This window comes from Parambassis ranga, chromosome 5, assembly GCF_900634625.1.
Source record: "Parambassis ranga chromosome 5, fParRan2.1, whole genome shotgun sequence".
Classification (NCBI taxonomy): Eukaryota; Metazoa; Chordata; class Actinopteri; family Ambassidae; genus Parambassis; species Parambassis ranga.
Window position 1 is genome coordinate 7,452,041 of NC_041026.1, and position 18,647 is coordinate 7,470,687.

The 18,647-nt window shown below is 41.2% G+C and overlaps 2 protein-coding genes and 1 long non-coding RNA gene across 4 annotated transcripts in view; all 3 read left to right on the forward strand.

Moving 5' to 3' along the window:
- LOC114435448 (basement membrane-specific heparan sulfate proteoglycan core protein-like) overlaps positions 1–18,647 on the forward strand; it is a gene marked incomplete at its 5' end in the record, with an annotated part of 184,095 nt that overhangs the window by 74,621 nt on the left and 90,827 nt on the right. The window contains 2 exons of the mRNA XM_028405124.1: positions 8,780–8,872; positions 8,953–8,968. Coding sequence (XP_028260925.1) covers positions 8,780–8,872; positions 8,953–8,968 — 109 coding nt within the window. The remainder of the gene's footprint in view (positions 1–8,779; positions 8,873–8,952; positions 8,969–18,647) is intronic.
- On the forward strand, positions 12,587–12,943 carry LOC114436711 (uncharacterized). The gene is made up of 3 exons (XR_003670731.1): positions 12,587–12,618; positions 12,718–12,780; positions 12,881–12,943. It is a non-coding gene; the product is annotated as an uncharacterized LOC114436711 (long non-coding RNA).
- Positions 13,793–18,647, forward strand: part of LOC114436664 (protein sax-3-like) — a 153,082-nt gene continuing 148,227 nt past the window's right edge. For both annotated transcript variants that reach the window (XM_028407088.1, XM_028407087.1), the window contains exons 1-2: positions 13,793–13,875; positions 16,414–16,446. The gene's annotated coding sequence lies outside the window, so the exon portion shown is untranslated. The remainder of the gene's footprint in view (positions 13,876–16,413; positions 16,447–18,647) is intronic.

Sequence of the window (18,647 nt, forward strand, 5' to 3'; positions counted from 1 at the left end):
AAAGGATGCAGACGTTGGTCAGACTGTTAGCATGATGTAACCAACATCTGATCTCACAGGCGTGAATGAGGAAGAACTAATTCTGTTATTCTTGGCTGTGTGAACATTCAGGAAAGAAGTCACCTCAGAGCTGGATTTTAGGTAAGGATGAGTCTGTTTTCAGAATACTTTAATATAGTTCAGAGATTTTAACATCATCTCTTTCCGACAGTTAAACCCCGACCTGTCCTCACTGTGTCTCCATCATGGCTGAGTCCTGGAGAATCAGTAACGAAAGGGAGGGGTATTCAGGTTGCTGCAATGCCCAGATTGGCCACTAGATGTCAGTAAATCCTAACCCTGGTTCTTTGTTTAGTCACAATAACTAAAACTTATTGGTTTTCATTCAGATCATTTTGTGCAGTAAACCACTCAGAACATTTTTATTGTTTTAAAGTTCAGGTGTTTACACACATTATGTAAAAAATCTCTGCTGCATGTTGATGGAAGATATGAATGAGTCGTTCCTTTATTTCTATGGCTGAATGTAAAACATCACATTGACGTCACAATAAGAGGTGAGAGGGGCTGAATGGTTAATGGTGATCAAGTGTAGCAGGACATTTTGCATGGACATTTTACTGCAGGTGTAATAAAGTTTATTAGTACTTGTTTTCTCTACTTTCAGCAGCTGTGTCCAGGCCTTTAATCTCTTTCTCTTCACTTCCTGTACTGTTGATCATTGGACCAATCACTGGAATCGTCCTCGTTATTCTCCTGATCTCTGTGTGTTTCTACAGAAAGAAAAAAGGTGAGACGTTTCCTGATTTTTTAATTACACACTGATACATGATGAGGTCATAAATTAGGGGAAATAACATGTAACAACATGATTATTAAGTTAAAGGTTCTTCTGCAGAGCAGACAGTGAACCAGGAATGTTTTCACAGATATTTATAAGATGTATTGATGCTGCTGCAGCTTTAATACTGTTCAATAACAACATTCAATAAAAACATAAAGACGTTAGAGCCCCCTGACTTCTCCATCAGTTAGAAAGGAAGAAATGGTCAAAATAATTGATCCCAGCGTGGTGACTCAGTATAATAACATCTTGTAATATATTAACAGGTTGAACGTTCTTGCTATGTGGAACCATGTGAGAGCCACAGGCCCCTGTAATTACTAGGATTTGTCTTATTGGCGAGTTATATCCCTTTATTTCCTATGGGGAGGATTCATGATCTTTAAACTTAACTGGTTACTGTCTCCAAAGAATCAAAGACAAAGTTCACAGAGCTTTGAGTGTTTAAAAGTTTGAATAAAGTTGAACTGCTGTTCTAAAAACAGTGACATACTGCTGCATTGTAGACAGATAGCAGGCTTAACTGTGCCATCTGTGCACTAAAGACCAACCACATCATGTTTTCTTGTGTGTAAATTACTAAAAAGAGGAAGAATAGCACTTAGAACACAAGTGATACAGGCCTGACAGCAGCAGCTAGAAGAAACATTGATGTCTGATGTCTTCATATTTCTTAGTGTTTAGTCATGTTACCTTGGTAGACACTGCAGTTAGCTTGTTATCTGTAGATTCTACTCTCAGGTTAAATGATGCCCTTTATTTATTGTACTGCAAAGTTTTATTGCTCTAAACTCAAGATGTGGACAAGAGAAACATGTTCATATGTGTGAAGAGGACAGGAAATATAACCATGTGAAACTGCTTTGGTCAGAGCTGCTGTCTAAAGTTGGAGGGGGGCAAAGGGGAAGGAAGAGTCTATACTCTATGCATTCTGATCACACCTTTTAAAGAAACATCACTTCTGTCTTCAGCATTATAATTATGAATAGATAGAACACTTGGTTCAGTTGTGCTGGATGTGAGGATGGGGCACACTTTGCTCTGTGTGCTGGACTTATTCTGTAAGTACATTTCTGACTTGTTCCTGAAGAGTGTTTCTGAGCAGACTGGTGTCTTTATGAACGTCAGCTGCTGATATGTCTCTGTTTTACACTGAAGTACTGCTGGATTTGGCTCCACACATCTACATTTCTTTTGGTTTGATGATGTCTGATGAGGTTTTAATCTTTATTTCAGTGTTCAGCACACTCCTCTACGGACACACTGAAGGTGACAAATTATACTTTGTCTTTATTTTTCTCTTCATTTGTATATTACACAAAGTATTTATCTCCTGTTTATCAACTTCTCAGTGTTTTATATTATGTTGTGTAATAGATTGATGATCACTTTGATCACTAATCATACAATGAATGTGATTAAATTACAGGGACAGATGTGTTTATCATTAAGGAGAACATATTTTACTGAGGAGTTTGTTGTTTTTAAAAAGATGATGCAATTGATCAATACATACTTGCCTGCTAATCGAGCTCCTAGCATGCTAGTCTTCCTTAATAATTAATTTCTGTTCACTATTAAGAAAATGTGCGTTCATTTGATTAAATACTTTTACTAAACAGATCCTGCATAATAAACGCAGCCTGACCTCAAAGTGAGAGCACAGTTTATTTAAAGGAGCACATGTTCTCTTGATACCAAATGACAGCTGTGTTTTCTGTTCAATAGTTAAGATGCCACAAAAAGTGAAAGCAAAGTCCTAAAAGCATACGGCTCCTTTAAATAAGCTAAATCAAACACTGTGAACACAGGGTTAAAAGATATTTGGTTCTTTCACACAGCCCGTTTAAAGCTGGAGGTCTGCAGGCAGAACCTCAGGATATTGTTGTAGTCACTGTGAATAATAAATGATAGATCTGTGAGACAGGACACTGAACTAGACACACTGTGACACTACATCACACATCTAATTCTGTCTGCATGCTCTCTGAAGCCACATGTTGGTGGCAACATCACAGTTACTGTTACTGTTTGACTGTTTTTTACTGACTGATTCATTCTTCACTCTCTTTCTTCTTATTATTCTTCCGTACGTTTTTTGGCGCAGCATATCTTCAGCATACATTGACCGACTTCAGCCATTCAACTATCAAAATGTTCATCTCACATTCCGGGTCAACTTCAAGTTTTTTTCAAAAACTTATAGTTTTTCAAATATTAGGCAATTTCAGTGTCATTTTTAACATGGGAGTCTATGTGAGAGCCCTTCAACGAGGGTCATCTGCCAAATGTATCTCCTACAAATTTCAACCTACAGACTCTATTTTAGTCTTAAAACGCTCATTGAATGCTGCTCTATCAAACCTGTTTTTTTCTTCCTCACTGCAGATAGACCTCAGGCCTCACTGAGAGCAGACAAGACAGTCATACCAGCAGGGGGCAGCGTAACACTGACCTGCTCTGTGGACGTCTCTTCAGGGTGGAAGTACTACTGGTACAGACGTACCTCAGAGTCTTCTGTAGGTCAACCAATAAATGATCAATCAGACACTGTCAGTGTTTCAGAAGGAGGAATCTATCAGTGCAGAGGAGGAAGAGGAGACCCAGAGTTCTTCACATATTACAGCGTTGAAGTCACCATTAAGGAAACTGGTGAGTTTAATAATTAGTTCTGAAATGAAACAACATGAACTTTTCAAATGTTTCATGTGTTTGTCAGTAATGAAGAAAAGAGACATTTTGTTACCAACAGAAACAAAAAAACATTGATTACATGTCAGAAGCTCCTCCTGCTCTGATGATGCTGAAAAATCAGAACATTTTTAGACAGGACTGATCCAAATTGCACCTCAGTTACTTTTGTTGCATTTCTTCCCCTTAAAGTTGGTTTTTGTGGAGTAAACCTGTCTGTCTGTCTTCAGAAGTGGACAGAGGAATATTAACAATGTTGAGCTGTTGGACTAATGAAAAACAATCACTGGAATTTATTGAATGAAATAAAATGATGTCAACATAAAATGTAATCAGAGTAAATACTGGGACACCAAACCACAGCACTTTGTTACAGAGTTCAGCTGTTAAAAAGATCAATATGATGAGAAATATTTAAGGTTATCACACTTTCTGCTGACTGACTGGATGTTTCTATGTGAACAGTTCCCAGTGTCACTCTGCAGCACAGCTGGCCTCAGATATTCATTGATGAGACGATCACCCTCAGATGTGACATTCAGGAAGTTGAAGGACATCAGTGGACGTATGAATGGACACATGAGAGGTCCAACATTCCTTCAACATCCAATGAATACAGAATCAACAGAGCTTCCTCTGCTGACAGTGGAGAATACAGATGTTGGGGCAGGAAAGAGAATTTATACACAACAAAGTGGAGTTTTGCCTTCACATTGACTGTATCAGGTAAGTTTGATTCATTCAGTGTTTTTGCTTTTTCAAATAGTAAAAATAAATATAATAAATCCTGAGAATGAATCTCAGTGAAATGTTACATATATTTAAACAAATTAATTGCTTGATTTCAGTGGAAACAAGTTTCTGTCTTGGTAATTTCTTGGTGGAGTTAATAATTTAACACTTAATGTTTTTATTCACTGTGTTCTAAACTGAACTGCAGCTAAACCAACAACTGACCTGACTGCAGACAAGTCAGCTGTTCCAGCAGGGGGCAGTGTGACTCTGACCTGCTCTGTGAAACAGTCCTCTGGATGGAAATACTTCTGGTACAGAGATCAGAAATCCTCTGAACCTCTGACCACACAGGAGGCTGTTTCACTTTCAGACCAACAAATCAGAGTCTCAAAGGAAGGAGAGTACTGGTGCAGAGGAGGAAGAGGAGGAAGAGGAGGAGACCCACTTTACTACACAGAGTGCAGCCAATCAGTGAAGATCTACAAACTTGGTGAGTTAGTTTAGTTTATCCACTCTGTTTAGAACGTAAACATCAAGACTGCAGACATTTCTGGATCTGTGCATATCATGGGAAATGACCTCTAGTCATGTCATGTCTAGTAAGATGTCTGCCATGAAGGCGTCGCCTCAGTGTTCAAGATCATTAGCTGTTCTTTCCTGATTTAAAAAATAAAAGATAATCATGAAGCACAGGATTAAATAAACCTGTTGTTTCTTAAGTTCTTTTTGCAGAAGTGTTGGAGAGATATTGTGGTTTTATTGACTAAGATGGACAAGTATTGGTAGTATCAATGTCATGCTCCTGTGTTTTGTCTTATTGTGTAAATCTTTGTTATTGTTAAATCCTTCGCTATCATCCTGTCATGTTCCTGTCTTGTGTTCTTAGTTCTTGTGTTTCAGTTTTTCTCATTTTCGGTTAAATTCTTAGGTTGTTGTATATTTGCACAGCTTTATCTTCACCTGGTGTTTCCCTGCATGCTTAGTTCTCTATCGTCTCGAGACTATCTCTCCACTCCCTTACATATTCCATATGTACGGGGAATAACCCCTTTCCCGTTGAGGCACGTGGATATTTCTTTTAAGACACACGGGCTTGCTCGGCCACGCCCGCGGGTAGGATACAACGGACCCACTCAGGAGTGGAATCAGTGATTGTTTGATCTCCACCGTAGTAGGTGCAGTGTGACACTCGGCATTGAGAACAAATAACAGAGTAACTATCTTATATCTGCTGACCTGTGTCAGATAGGGTGCCTGTCTTCTGGGCAGCCTCCTGGGATTGCTGTTTCTCTTCCTTTTATTCTTTCCTGCTGTTGCCTGGTGTATCGCTTGTGGTGCTGTGAGCTAACACACCAGATACGGCGCTTAACTCGGATAGCCGCGGTGGCTTCCCTGGCATATTGCTGTGGTGCGCAGCTTACGTGCTGGGGTGCCGCCCGTTTGGGTGCTGTCGCCTGGTGTATTGCTTGTGTTGCTGGAGGTGGGGGTAGAGGTGGAGGATGATTACGAGGGGGGAGATAATGTTGACGTGGAAACCATCCTCTCAGAAGACTGTGAGATGGTTTCTGAGCCACTCTCGGCCAGCGGTGGGGACCTAGCTAGCCGGTTTGGGGGCATTATATAATAGGGCTGCCGAGGCCCTGGGAGTACCAAAGAGTAGCCCTGCGGACTCCCTCTCCCTTTTCGAGGATGACACTGTGAGGCAAGCCCCTCCCACTCAGGTGCCCCTCCTTCCAGATTTCAAGGACCTGGTCTGTAGGCATTTTGCTGCACCTTCGGCATCATGCAGGCCTCTGGGCCCAAGTCGGCGCCTTTTGGCTATGACTGACAGGGAGCAGGTGGCCTCAGTGGATGCTGCCATGACCCGTTTGATCTCCCCCTCCAGCTCTGCTCTCGGCAAAGCTACCTCCACCAGCAGGAATCGTCGTATTATGGACACCCTGCTGGCTGGGCTACACAAGGCTGTGGCTCTGCAAACTTGCCTGGCCAATACGGCGGCTATCATGGCCCTGTACCTACGCCACCTGTCGCATCAGTTGCAGGGTGAGCCGGGCAATGCCGTCGTCACGGACGAGATCCAATCCTTTTGGATTGTCAGGCACCACCTCTGGTTGTCACAGTCCCCTATACAGCATAGCGACAGGGACTGCTTGCTGGAGTCACAGGTGGACCCCTCAGCCATGTTTGGTCCCGACGCTGTCCAGCTTCTGCAGCAGGCGAGGGAGAGCCGCCACTGCGTGCAGATGGTCACAGGTGGCTTCTCTGGATGTGGCAGTGCTCCTAAGAGGTGGAGGGTTGGCTCCCCCACACCACCTCCTGCTCGAGCCCCGAGCTGGGATGTGAGGGATCCTTCACCTGAGCCGGAGGCCTTTCGCCAGTGGCGTAAGGGTCAGCCTAGGCAGCCCGCCAAATCGGCAGCGGGTCAGGGACCCCTGAAGGCCCCCCTCCTTCCTGACTACTCAGCTGCCCAGCCAGCCTCCTCCCTCGATGGACTTCAGGGCGCCGTGGTTGGCTCTCAGGGTGGATCCATTGGTCGTCTTCTCTATGACCCATGGCTAAAGCCTGCAGTTTCTTCACAGACCTCCCACGATCTTTTTTCCCTCCTTCGGTCAGGCCCCCGCCACGCAGAGATCGGAACTGTCTGCTCTCCTGGTGAAGGGGGCTATCAGGGAAGTATATCTATCCTTGTCGCCCCACTGTGGTCCCCCATGTAGTGGTTCTCGGTGATTCCGCTTCTGTTGGTGGGACCTCCCTGGGAGCTTCCCCTGCAGAGAGATCTGCTGTCCCAGATGGACAAGCCCCTGTACAATCTGTCCTACTGTTTTTACAGTCTCAGCTTACAGCTGCAATTGCAGTTGTCCGCACTGGCCGCGACGCTCCGAGCGAGGAGGACTGCACCTTGATCAGCCAGTTCTTAAGAGGCGGATGGAGACTCACAGCCCGCAGCGCGGTATCTGTGGCCTGGATGTGGTTCTCGGCACCCTCCAACTGCCTCCGTTCGAGCCTCTGGGGGACTCCAACCTTAAATGGCTGTCTCTCCAGACTGTCTTTCTGCTGGCTGTAACATCCATCAGACGTGTGGGGGAGCTCCATGCACTGCATGGAGACTGCTGCAGGTTCTCCCCTGATGGCCTGAGCGTGTCTCTCCGCCCTAATCCGGCCTTCTTGCCTGAAGTGCTAAGGACTTTCATCTGTCCCAGTCAGTGGAACTACGGTTACTCTCCCTTTCCTCTGACCTGGAAGCCCACCAGTTGTGTTTGTGAGATTAGGCAGACAGAAAGGCTGCTTTGCCGCCAGTAGTCGGGGTTGGCCACTGTGTAAGTCCAGGCTGTCCCATTGGATCATGGACACTATCCAGGAGACCTACACCTGCTCAGGGGTACCTATTCCCCCTGGCCTCCAAGCCTACTCCACCCGGGTGGTTGCTGCCTCTTGGGCTGTGTGCGCAGCAGCCACAAGGTCCTCCCGGTCAACCTTTGCCAGGTTCTATCGCCTTAATATGGTGACCAGTCCCTCTGTGGAGCAACGGGTGCTGGGTGTGTCTCCCCAGCATGTGGTTAGCTGAGTGCAGCGTGGCCGCCCCCTGTTCTTTCTCTTCTCTTTCTTTTCTTTTCTTTTATTTCTCTTTTCTTATTTCCATGTTGTCCCTCTGGCCCTGCATCTTGCGGGCCTGAGTGGCTGTGCGGCCCATGTCTCCCTGGTTTTCCCCTGCATCTTGCGGGGCCCCCTCGGGACCCTCTCGTCAGCCTAGCCGGTGTGTCTTAAAGAAATATCCACGTACCTCAACGGAAAGGGGGAATATGTATACATTTCATAAATGTTATCGTTTTCTCTGTTATTTATGTTAATAATCACTCTTTCAATGTGACAAAACTCTGCTCTGCTGCTTTAATACTCACAGAAACAAGCATTCTCCTGGTGTGAGCTTTTATAATGAAAGTACATTTACTTTTTGATGGTTAGTCCTTGATTTCAATATCTAATGATGTCTATACATTAAGTCAACAAGGGGAGACAAAAGGTCTCATACTGTCACTTTAACTTTCACATTTTGCAGTCTTGCAGAATATGATTTCAAATGTTGTGTGTTTTGACTGTAACAACTGTGAGATATTTGTTAGCATGCTAACCACTTAGCCATGACACTCGTTTAATACCACTAAGATGGGCAAATGAGTCAATGTAGTGTGTCATCCACCCTCAGAGTCAACATGAGAGAAAGAAGCAGCAGACACCATTGGCTGGATAAGCTTTGTGACATAGGCTGTGCCAGGAAATATGTCCTCTGGGTCCTCCTGCACTTCATTAGCTGCTGCCTAAATAAATAAGTTTTTCATCTTATTGTTGACCTAAACGTGGCTCGGTGACAGTATCTGGAACATCAGCTCAGTGCAGAGAGGCTCCCTCTGGTGGCTGCTCATTCTAACTTACTTCTCATTGTTGATGTTTGTTCCATGCTGCTAAGTATAAAGTTACTTTCTATATTGTTGTTTTTTTGTTTGTTTACAGGGGTTAGCGCTGTGTTTTTTGTCCGGCTGGTAATTGGATTTCTGATTATTCCGCTGCCGTTCTTTCTGTTTTACTACAAACATAAATCTAAAGGTAACAAAAAACCTCAGTCTCAATCAGTGCTCATATAAAGTATTTGATATAAAAGTAACAAGGTCTTCTTTTTGTTACAGATCTGTGTTGTACAAGGTTGGGACTACACTCTACTTTTCATTTTCTACATAGACAACATTCACATTTCTACCTCATTAATAATCGTGTTATTGTTTCAGGCGTGCGCAACCTGAGACAGACCAACAGTATGAAAACCAACAGCCTGTGTACTCCTCTCTTCTGCACGGTCAGTGTGACACTGCTTCACTGATCATCCCGGTCAGATAATTCAATTGTATCTGCCTTGCAGGTGATGAGTCTGTCTATGAGATGATAACAAGGAGAAGCCCTGAAGATGCTGGAAGAGGTAAGAGCTTTTTTAAACTGTCGATAAAGCAGATTTTAAGTCATTCTATTAATTCATAACATTCACCTTTCAGATGGACCATCAGAGGAATACAGCAACATCCCGTCTCCATCAGCACAAATCCAAGCTCCTAACAAAGAGAGTGAGGAGATGTTACTGTAGTGCAGACTGGAAAGGAGGTCTCAGATTCACTGTTTGTGGTGGTGCAAAAAAACAAAAACAGGTTGTAGACAGACAGTAAGAAGTCTAAAGGTAACACTGTGGAAATCATCGCTTTAAGAGGAACCATCAGCTGAGCTGTGAACACTGAGGCTGATCTCTATGGTGTCCTCTAAGCTTCTTATAGCTACAGATGATGTTAACATCAGTTGTTTCTGTGTCAAAATGTTTTATTGCATAAAATGTTTGCTACCTCCGCTGCATTTTAAATGAATCTTCCATTGCTGCATTTTCACCCTGTGTGTTTTAACCATCTTATATTGCTTCATGGTTTGCTGAGCTCAAATGTGTATGTATGAGGCATACTTTAAATAATATTCCTGATTCAGTAGCCGTAAAGTTTTTATCCTTTTTTACTTTAATGTAAAACATCTAAGTCTATGTACACATTTGTGGGTTTACTAAGTGTTCTGTCCTGGTATTTTGTCCTTGCAGTGAGAATCAGTTCAGAGCTAGAAAGATACCTAACAAGTCCTCCAATAAAAAAACTAGCTGTGACTTTTTTGTCGTTGGTCATGTGGATATTGCCTCACATCACTTGCAAAAGTACAGATGGACTCTCTGACATAAATGTGGATATCATACAAGAGCACAACCAGACGAGCAGCCCGAGACGTTCAATAGGCTCAGAGCAAAGTCAGAAAGTGGACACTGTCTGCAGCATTTTACACATGCTGAATCTAAATGTCAGCAGTGAAGCCACAGCACCACCCACAGGACAAACCAGTATTACAAGTAAAGGACATGAAGTCCAACATGAAGTTTTTATTGTGTCGTTCTGTTCTTTCATAGACTTTATTTTGTGGTCTTTGAAACTTTTTGTAAATAAAATGGTTCTTATTAAATATAATTTCTTCTTTACTTCTCATTGGATCTAAGGGCTGTATTTAACAAAGATTAATCACAGTTCACACAGATATTCCAACATGACATGCAGACAAAGCAGCCTGAGGTTAAAATATTGTTTTAGTATGTAATATAGAACATTTGTCAATCTTTCCACAAAGGCCTCACAGTAGTGCTACTTACTACATCCTATTCAATCTTCAAGAATTCAGTATACTGTGAAATACTTAGAGATTAATCTGCTGCTGTAGGTTGAATCAGCTCTCTGTGAATCATTTGGTAAACGCTTAAATGTAACACATGCGTATTTTTTAAGGAAAAGTTACACAGTTTGGTTTAAAATGTATTTAGATTGTTTACACAGTTTTTTTGTGATCAAAACAGCTACTTAGGTGGTAGTTCTTTGCATACATGGCCACAAGAGGGTGTCAGACTACAACAAGAACATGCTTTTGAAGACATAGTTGAGCAAAAGTTATCAAAAACGCAGATCGATGTTACACCATGTGGGTGGGGACAAGTTTTCAGGGATTTCCTGATGTGATGTTCCTTCTTCTTCCCCTCTGAGCTGGCCAGGAAATCCCTGAAAACCTGTGGCTACCCCAATTGGGCACTCATCAAAGCCACAAAAACAAGACCCACTAACAACAAGAAGAAGGACAATAACCGACGGAGAAAAAACATCTTCATTCCATATGTGTCAGGAGTATCAGAGAAACTCCGTAGGATCTTCAATAATCATGACATCATTCAAACCGATTCAAACACTGAGACACAAACTGGTTCACCCGAAGGATAAAACTCCCAGGGAGAAACACAGCAAGGTGCAGTGAGGAATGCTCTGATCTGTACATTGGAGAAACTAAACAACCACTCAACAGAAGAATGGCTCAGCACAGGAGAGCCACCTCCTCAGGACAAGACTCAGCTGTTCACCTCCACCTCAAAGAGAAAGGACACTCCTTTGAGGACAACAATATCTAATCTATGTTAAGCTGGAAAAACCTTCCCTTAACAGAGGTGGTGGCCTCAGACATCATCTTTCTACCACATACAATGCAGTGATTCCATCCATTCCCAGGAAGTTTGTACATACTCACAGCAAGAACAAAGGGCTGTCAATCAGTCCCTCTCCGGCAGTCTCATAGTCATTAGCCAGTTGTTAGACACACCTGGCCAGTCAGCCAGAACATCACAGGTAATAATAGAAAAATTTCGTGCTATTGTTTGTAAGTTTTAACCAGTGGTCTGCAACCACATATAAACCATGTTTCCCCACCAAACAGATAGAACTGATGAAGCTGTTTGGATGAGCAGCGAAACGTCTTAAAGAAAACTCTACAAGTCCAGACGCCTTGCTTCAAGAAGATGAATGTGAATACCTGTGCTGTGTCTCTGTCCGAGGTGCTGACTGTGGAGCCGGCAGCAGTGCTGGAGCTGTCCGAGGTGCTGACTGTAGTGGCTGCTGCTCGTGGGGAATGCTCCGCCTGTGTCAGATCTTCTTATTTAATTTCAGATTCATTACTTTGCGCCTGTCTGCTGGGACATACAAAATACAAATACAAGTTAACACTTCAGAAGTTAAAGAAGAGTGACTTTAAACCACAAAATAAAATATATCAGGGCTGAACAACATGGTTCAGCAGCTACTTGCTGCTTCCCAGTTCCAATAAATCTATAGCACTTAGACATGTGGTCTGGCTATGGCTGTGTGCACGCATTGATATGCTCCTAAGCTACAGTCCCTGTGCCACCTACTGGCCGGAGAACTTCTCTTTTGTATATGTGTGTTTTGGTGTTCTCTTCTGGCCTGCAGACCACAGCTCATGCCGGTAGTGGGGGGAGAGAGGCCGTGGGACAACAAGGGAGGCGGTGGCTGCGAGTCCCGACCGCAAAGTGTGCGAGGGCCCGTCATTGCTGCTTGCAGCTTTAATTTTATTTATTCCTTCTGTGAAAACAAAAGTCAAACCTCAGACTTATCAATCACCAGTTGTGTTGTTAAATGTAACACTTCCATGTCTTGTTAGCTGTTTGTAATTCATATGATGTGATAATAACGACTGACCTAATCTCGATTCTCACTCTGTAGGTGATGTGTCCATCTATGAAACAATCAAAGAGCCTGAAAACACAGAACATGGTACAGTATACAGCGAGATGTTTTGAGTCCAGACAAGTTACAGTTACAAATACTCCAATGATATGTTTAAGGTCACAGTAACATGTTGACATTCTGAAGTGTAACTATATGTTTCAGGTGAATCCAGTGATGTCACATATTCTTTGATTGAACTTAAACATGCGACTAAGAAAGGTGAGCACCACACAGCACCTGGAAAAGCTAACAGCACGTAGGTGCTTTTATATGCCAGTAATACCTGAAGAAAGCTCATTCATCTGGGTCTTTTAACAGGGAAGAAGCAGAAACCAGTGGAGAGCTGTGTTTACTCAGACGTGAGGATAAGATCATCTGCAGGTACACGGTGTTACAAAAACTGTTAATAAAGTATATTTGTGTTTTTATTCTCCCTGCTGTGAAGTCACTTTTCAATACTGCCACATGTTTATGTTCACAGGACAACCAGCCCCTGCTGCTGCAGCTGATGGAGCTGTTTATGCTGAAGTCAAACGAAGGACAGGACTTTGTGCATCAACAACACAACATGCATGTTTAGATTTGTCAGTGTAACAGTTCACTTGTACAGATTGTTGACCCTGCATCTCTGTCTTCATTTCTTTTCCAGATCAATGAAGAGTTCAGGATCAATGAAACCAGCAGGATGGATGACAAAAATTCTCCTAATTTAATATCACATCATGAACAAAATACAGATTTTAACACACATTTATTCTCCTGTTTATAATGTGAATATCCCCATTGTAAGTTGATACACTTTACAAAATGCAGCAGTGTGTGGTAGTTCATCTTCATACAGGTTTATGTGTAATTATAGTAATTTGTTGTGTTTCTATGTATGATGTTACATTAATGTTTAATTGTTGACAAACTCTGAAGCTGCAAGCTTACAACAGACCAGACATTGTACAAAAGGATGTGATGAAACCTCAGAGTTTATAAAGAGACACCCTTACAGAAGTGTCTTGAACCTGTGGCTCCCCCTGCTGCTCTGCAGGGGTGACTGCACTGGTTCCAAAAAGAGGTCAGAGAGAGTGGACTTGTGATTTTAATACTTTTTATTAAATGAATTCACTTAATAAACGTTTGAACATAATAACATAATCTATACTGTTGTCATGACGAGAGACAAAAAAACTTTGGGTGCTGTTTTAGTTGTTTTGTTGCTTCTGTGGTCAATTGTGTGTTTATAATTTTTCCAGTTTAACTTCTGAAGTGTTAAGTTGATATTTTTGTTTTGACTAGTTATAAATAAGCAATTTACATAAATTATGTAATTTCAGGAAATCAGGAGATGTGCATAAGTGGCTTCATGTCAGAGCAGCTCTAACCACTTCCTCTGCTTGTTGACAGAAAGATGAAACGTCCTAAAAAGTCAAGCCACAGTCTGACAGACCACAAGAGGAAGTGGAAGTTGTTGCTCTCCACACAGAGGTGAGTCGTTGGTCAACTATGTCACCAGGTTAACGTCACATATAGTTGTGTTGCTTCTTGGAGTCTGCATCCCTGGTATGTACACCTATGTTTTTGTTTATATATATATATATATATATATACCTAGTGAGTTCAGAAAGCAGAGGTCTGATGTCTTTATTAACATGTAAAATAGCAATTTAATGTCATAGTCAGGAGGTTCCAATCTTTATTTTAGTGTTCAGCACACTTTTCTATGGACATACTGAAGGTTACATTTATTTCCTGCTCATACATATTACCATTAGTCTAGTCATATATGATCATATATATGATCATATATATGAGTTTGTTGGTGACATTTGATGTTATAAATGTATCTCAGCAGGTCAGGATGATAACTTTGGGCCTGATTATAAGTCACACAGCTGGACTGAGATATTCTCTGATGATCCTCTCAGTGAATCACATGACTGGTTCAAATCACTCAACACTGCTTCGTAACGTAAGACTTTGCTTAAACCGGCTCAGTTCAAAACAGTGGAAAAAGTATTCTTTAACAATAAAAATGTCTAATTACTAAAAATTACTATCCAGGCATATCCACAAGCTCCTACTGCAATACATACATTTGTAGAATCAACTGACCAACCAATCAATCAGTCTTAACTAAAATATGCACATCACACACCCTGGTTACACTCATCATGTAATTAATACACTGTGTCCTATTTCACCACTAGATGTCACTGAAACGAAGCATTGAATGAATGAACCCATACTCGACACAATTGATGGTGGTTCATTACGGCTTCATTGATTCATTTGGACATCACTATCATGGGTTCTCTCCTATAAAAATCACAGGCGTAGTCGCAAATAGGTGTTTTTCCCCTTTTATTTTACCAGTCTCCAAAGTGCAGTATAAAGTGATAAAAAAAACAATAACAGAAAAATAATAATAATACTTAAAGTTGTAATTTGAGTTCTTCAATAACTCACAAAATAATAATTATAATAATAATCTCATTTACCTCCAGGAGCTGTTACCTGCCTTGTAACCATCGTCAGAGTCTCCCAGAGGAGCCACAGCACCCTCTGTTAACCCTCTTGCCCCTCCCACTGAGCTGGAGTATTTTGACTTGATACTTCTTTTACACAGGTAAGTATTTTATACCTCCCAAACACACATAGAAACCATTCAAACAATATTTCTGTTCACAGAAATAGTAATTCCCACATTTACTCAGTTTAAACATTATTTTTAACAGATGGAAGTCAGCTGACTACAAGCGCGCGACAGCATGACACCGCGTCGCGCCCGTGAGCGGTGCGCAGTGTAAGTGTATGTGTATGGAGTTATGAGTAAAGCCACCAAGTGCGCACCCTTGATTGCTGCGGATATTACGGTGAATACTGGCGAAGTTTTAGAGAAGGAAAATATGTAGACGGAGCATGAGTGAGCAATTAACTGCTGTTCTAAAAACAGTGGCACACTGCTGCGGTGTTGACAGACAGCAGGCTTATCTGTGCCATCTGTGCACTAAACTCCTTGGTGAGACTCTGCAGTTAGCTTGTTATCTAGCTAGCAATGTATAGATGATGTATCCCAGAAACATTCACCCCATCACAGCGAATATTTTATTGGCAGCTACTGCTAACTCAGCACAATCAGTAAATCATGGAAAGTGGTGATTTTTCCCTTTAATTCAGACGTACTGTGCAATAAAGTATTCTAAACATGAACAGTATAGAGATCTGTTACAGTGTGTGTTGTATATACACACATTGTCCTCTGATGGTGTTACTCTTGTTGCTGTGAAACAAACATTTGATTCCACCTTTCAGTCATTTCCTGAGTCTGAGGTCACAGCCACAAATAAACCAGCATTCTGCCACAAAGTGAGGACATGTATAGATTCTACACTCTGGTTAAATGATGCTTTTTATTTATTGTACTGCAAAGTTTTATTGTAACAACAAGATGTAAAATGCTTCAATTCAACAGCCTGATGTTTTATGCATGTGCAGTGTTTAAAGTACAATAACATTTATAGGGACCAGACTAAACCTTTGCAGAGAAACATGTTCATATGTGTGAAGAGGACATGAAATATAACCATGTGAAACTGCTGTGGTCAGAGCTGCTGTCTGAAGTTGGGGGGAAAGGGAAGGAAGAGTCTATACTCAGAAGGTGATGTAGGTGCGACTTTCTGATCACACCTTTTAAAGAAACGTCACTTCTGTCTTCAGCATTATAATTATGAATAGATAGAACACTTTGTTCAGATGTGCTGGATGTGAGGATGGGGCACACTTTGCTCTGTGTGCTGGACTTATTCTGTAAGTACATTTCTGACTTGTTGTTTCTGAAGAGTGTTTCTGAGCAGACTGGTGTCTTTATGAACGTCGGCTGCTGATATGTCTCTGTTTTACACTGAAGTACTGCTGGATTTGGCTCCACACATCTACATTGTGTATATATAGTGTTTTAATGTTGTGATTGATCACTTTCTTGTGGTTTGATGATGTCTGATGAGGTTTTAATCTTTATTTCAGTGTTCAGCACACTCCTCTACGGACACACTGAAGGTGACAAATTATACTTTGTCTTTATTTTTTCTCTTTATTTGTATATTACACAAAGTATTTATCTCCTGTTTATCAACTTCTCAGTGTTTTATATTATATTGTGTATTAGATTGATGATCATTTTGATCACTAATCATACAGTGAATGTGATTAAATTACAGGGACAGATGTGTTTATCATTAAGGAGAACATATTTTACTGAAGAGTTTGTTGTTTTTAAAAAGATGATGCAATTGATCAATACAATACTTGCCTGCTAATCGAGCTCCTAGCATGCTAGTCTTCCTTAATAATTAATTTCTGTTCTCTATTAAGAAAATGTGCGTTCATTTAATTAAATACTTTTACTAAACAGATCCTGCATAATAAACGCAGCCTGACCTCAAAGTGAGAGCACAGTTTATTTAAAGGAGCACACGTTCTGTTGATACCAAATGACACCTGTGTTTTCTGTTCAATATTTAAGATGCCACAAAAAGTGGAAGCAAAGTCCTAAAAGCATACGGCTCCTTTAAATAAGTTAAATCAAACTCTTAAATTTCTCTCGTCATGAGTGATTCGAACTTTGAGCCACGAAAGGGATTGTACAGCTTTAGTCTCTCTTGGTGTGAACACAGGGTTAAATGATATTTGGTTCTTTCACACAGCCTGTTTAAAGCTGCAGGTCTGCAGGCAGAACCTCAGGATATTGTTGTAGTCACTGTGAATAATAAATGATAGATCTGTGAGACAGGACACTGAACTAGACACACTGTGACACTACATCACACTTCTAATTCTGTCTGCATGCTCTCTGAAACCACACGCTGGCGGCAACATCGCAGTTTAGTTTGTTCAGCTGTGCTAACATCATTTCACAGGAGTTTTCTAATCCTCAATTAGCCTTTTTAACACGATTAGCTAACACAATGTACACTTAGAACACAGGAGTGATGGCTGCTGGAAAGAGCCTCTGTATACCTTTGTATATATTCCATTAAAATCAGCCTTTTGTAACTAGAATAGTCATTTACCACATTAACAATGTCTGGACTGTTTGTCTGATTACTTTAATGTTATCTTCATTGAAAAATAAAGACTTTTCCACTACTTTACCTTATTGCTCACTACTTTACCTTACTTGTATTTCTGTCTTTTTTGAGTATACATGGAGCACCTGGAACGAAAACAATTTCCCCCCGGGGATCAATAAAGTATTTCTGATTCTGATTCTGATTCTGATTCTGAAGTGACCCCAAACTTTTGAACAGTAGTGTATATTTTGTTTCATTCAACCTCCACAAACATGTGGTTGATGTCAACAACACTTTATCTATAGTTATGTTCAGTCTGTGTGTTTGACCCTAGATTCATCCTGATGATGAAAATACAGTTTAAAAGTTTCAAAGCTTTATTTTTGATTTTTGTTTTGTAAAATCAGTTATTTTAAGATGTACCACAGCACAACATGCATTCACATAATTATCATAGTCAAATCTAACCAACAATTTAAGTGCTACTAAATACACACTAAGTATTGTGCTGCATGTCTTCCTGTTTTCACAACAATGTCTGAAAAGAGTGAAGTGCAAAGATTTTTCTGCAGTAATTCATACTCTAACCATTTACTATTTACTGTTTGACTGTTTTTTACTGACTGTTTCATTTTTTTCTTCCTCACAGCAGATAAACCTCGGGCCTCACTGAGCGCAGACAAGACAGTCATACCAGCAGGGGGCAGCGTAACACTGACCTGCTCTGTGGACGTCTCTTCAGGGTGGAAGTACTACTGGTACAGACGTATCTCAGAGTCTTCTGTAGGTCAACCAATAAATGAACAATCAGACACTGTCAGTGTTTCAGAAGGAGGAATCTATCAGTGCTATGGAGGAAGAGGAGGAAGAGGAGGAAGAGGAGGAGACCCAGTGTTCTACACACATAGCAGCAATGTAGTCACCATTAAGGAAACTGGTGAGTTTAATAATTAGTTCTGAAATGAAACAACATGAACTTTTCAAATGTTTCATGTGTTTGTCAGTAATGACGAAAAGAGACATTTTGTTACCAACAGAAACCAAAAAACATTGATTACATGTCAGAAGCTCCTCCTGCTCTGATGATGCTGAAAAATCAGAACTTTACTTTCTTCATTTTTAGACAGGACTGATCCAAATTGTACCTCAGTTATATTAATGTTGCTTGTTACTGTGTTAATACTTCCT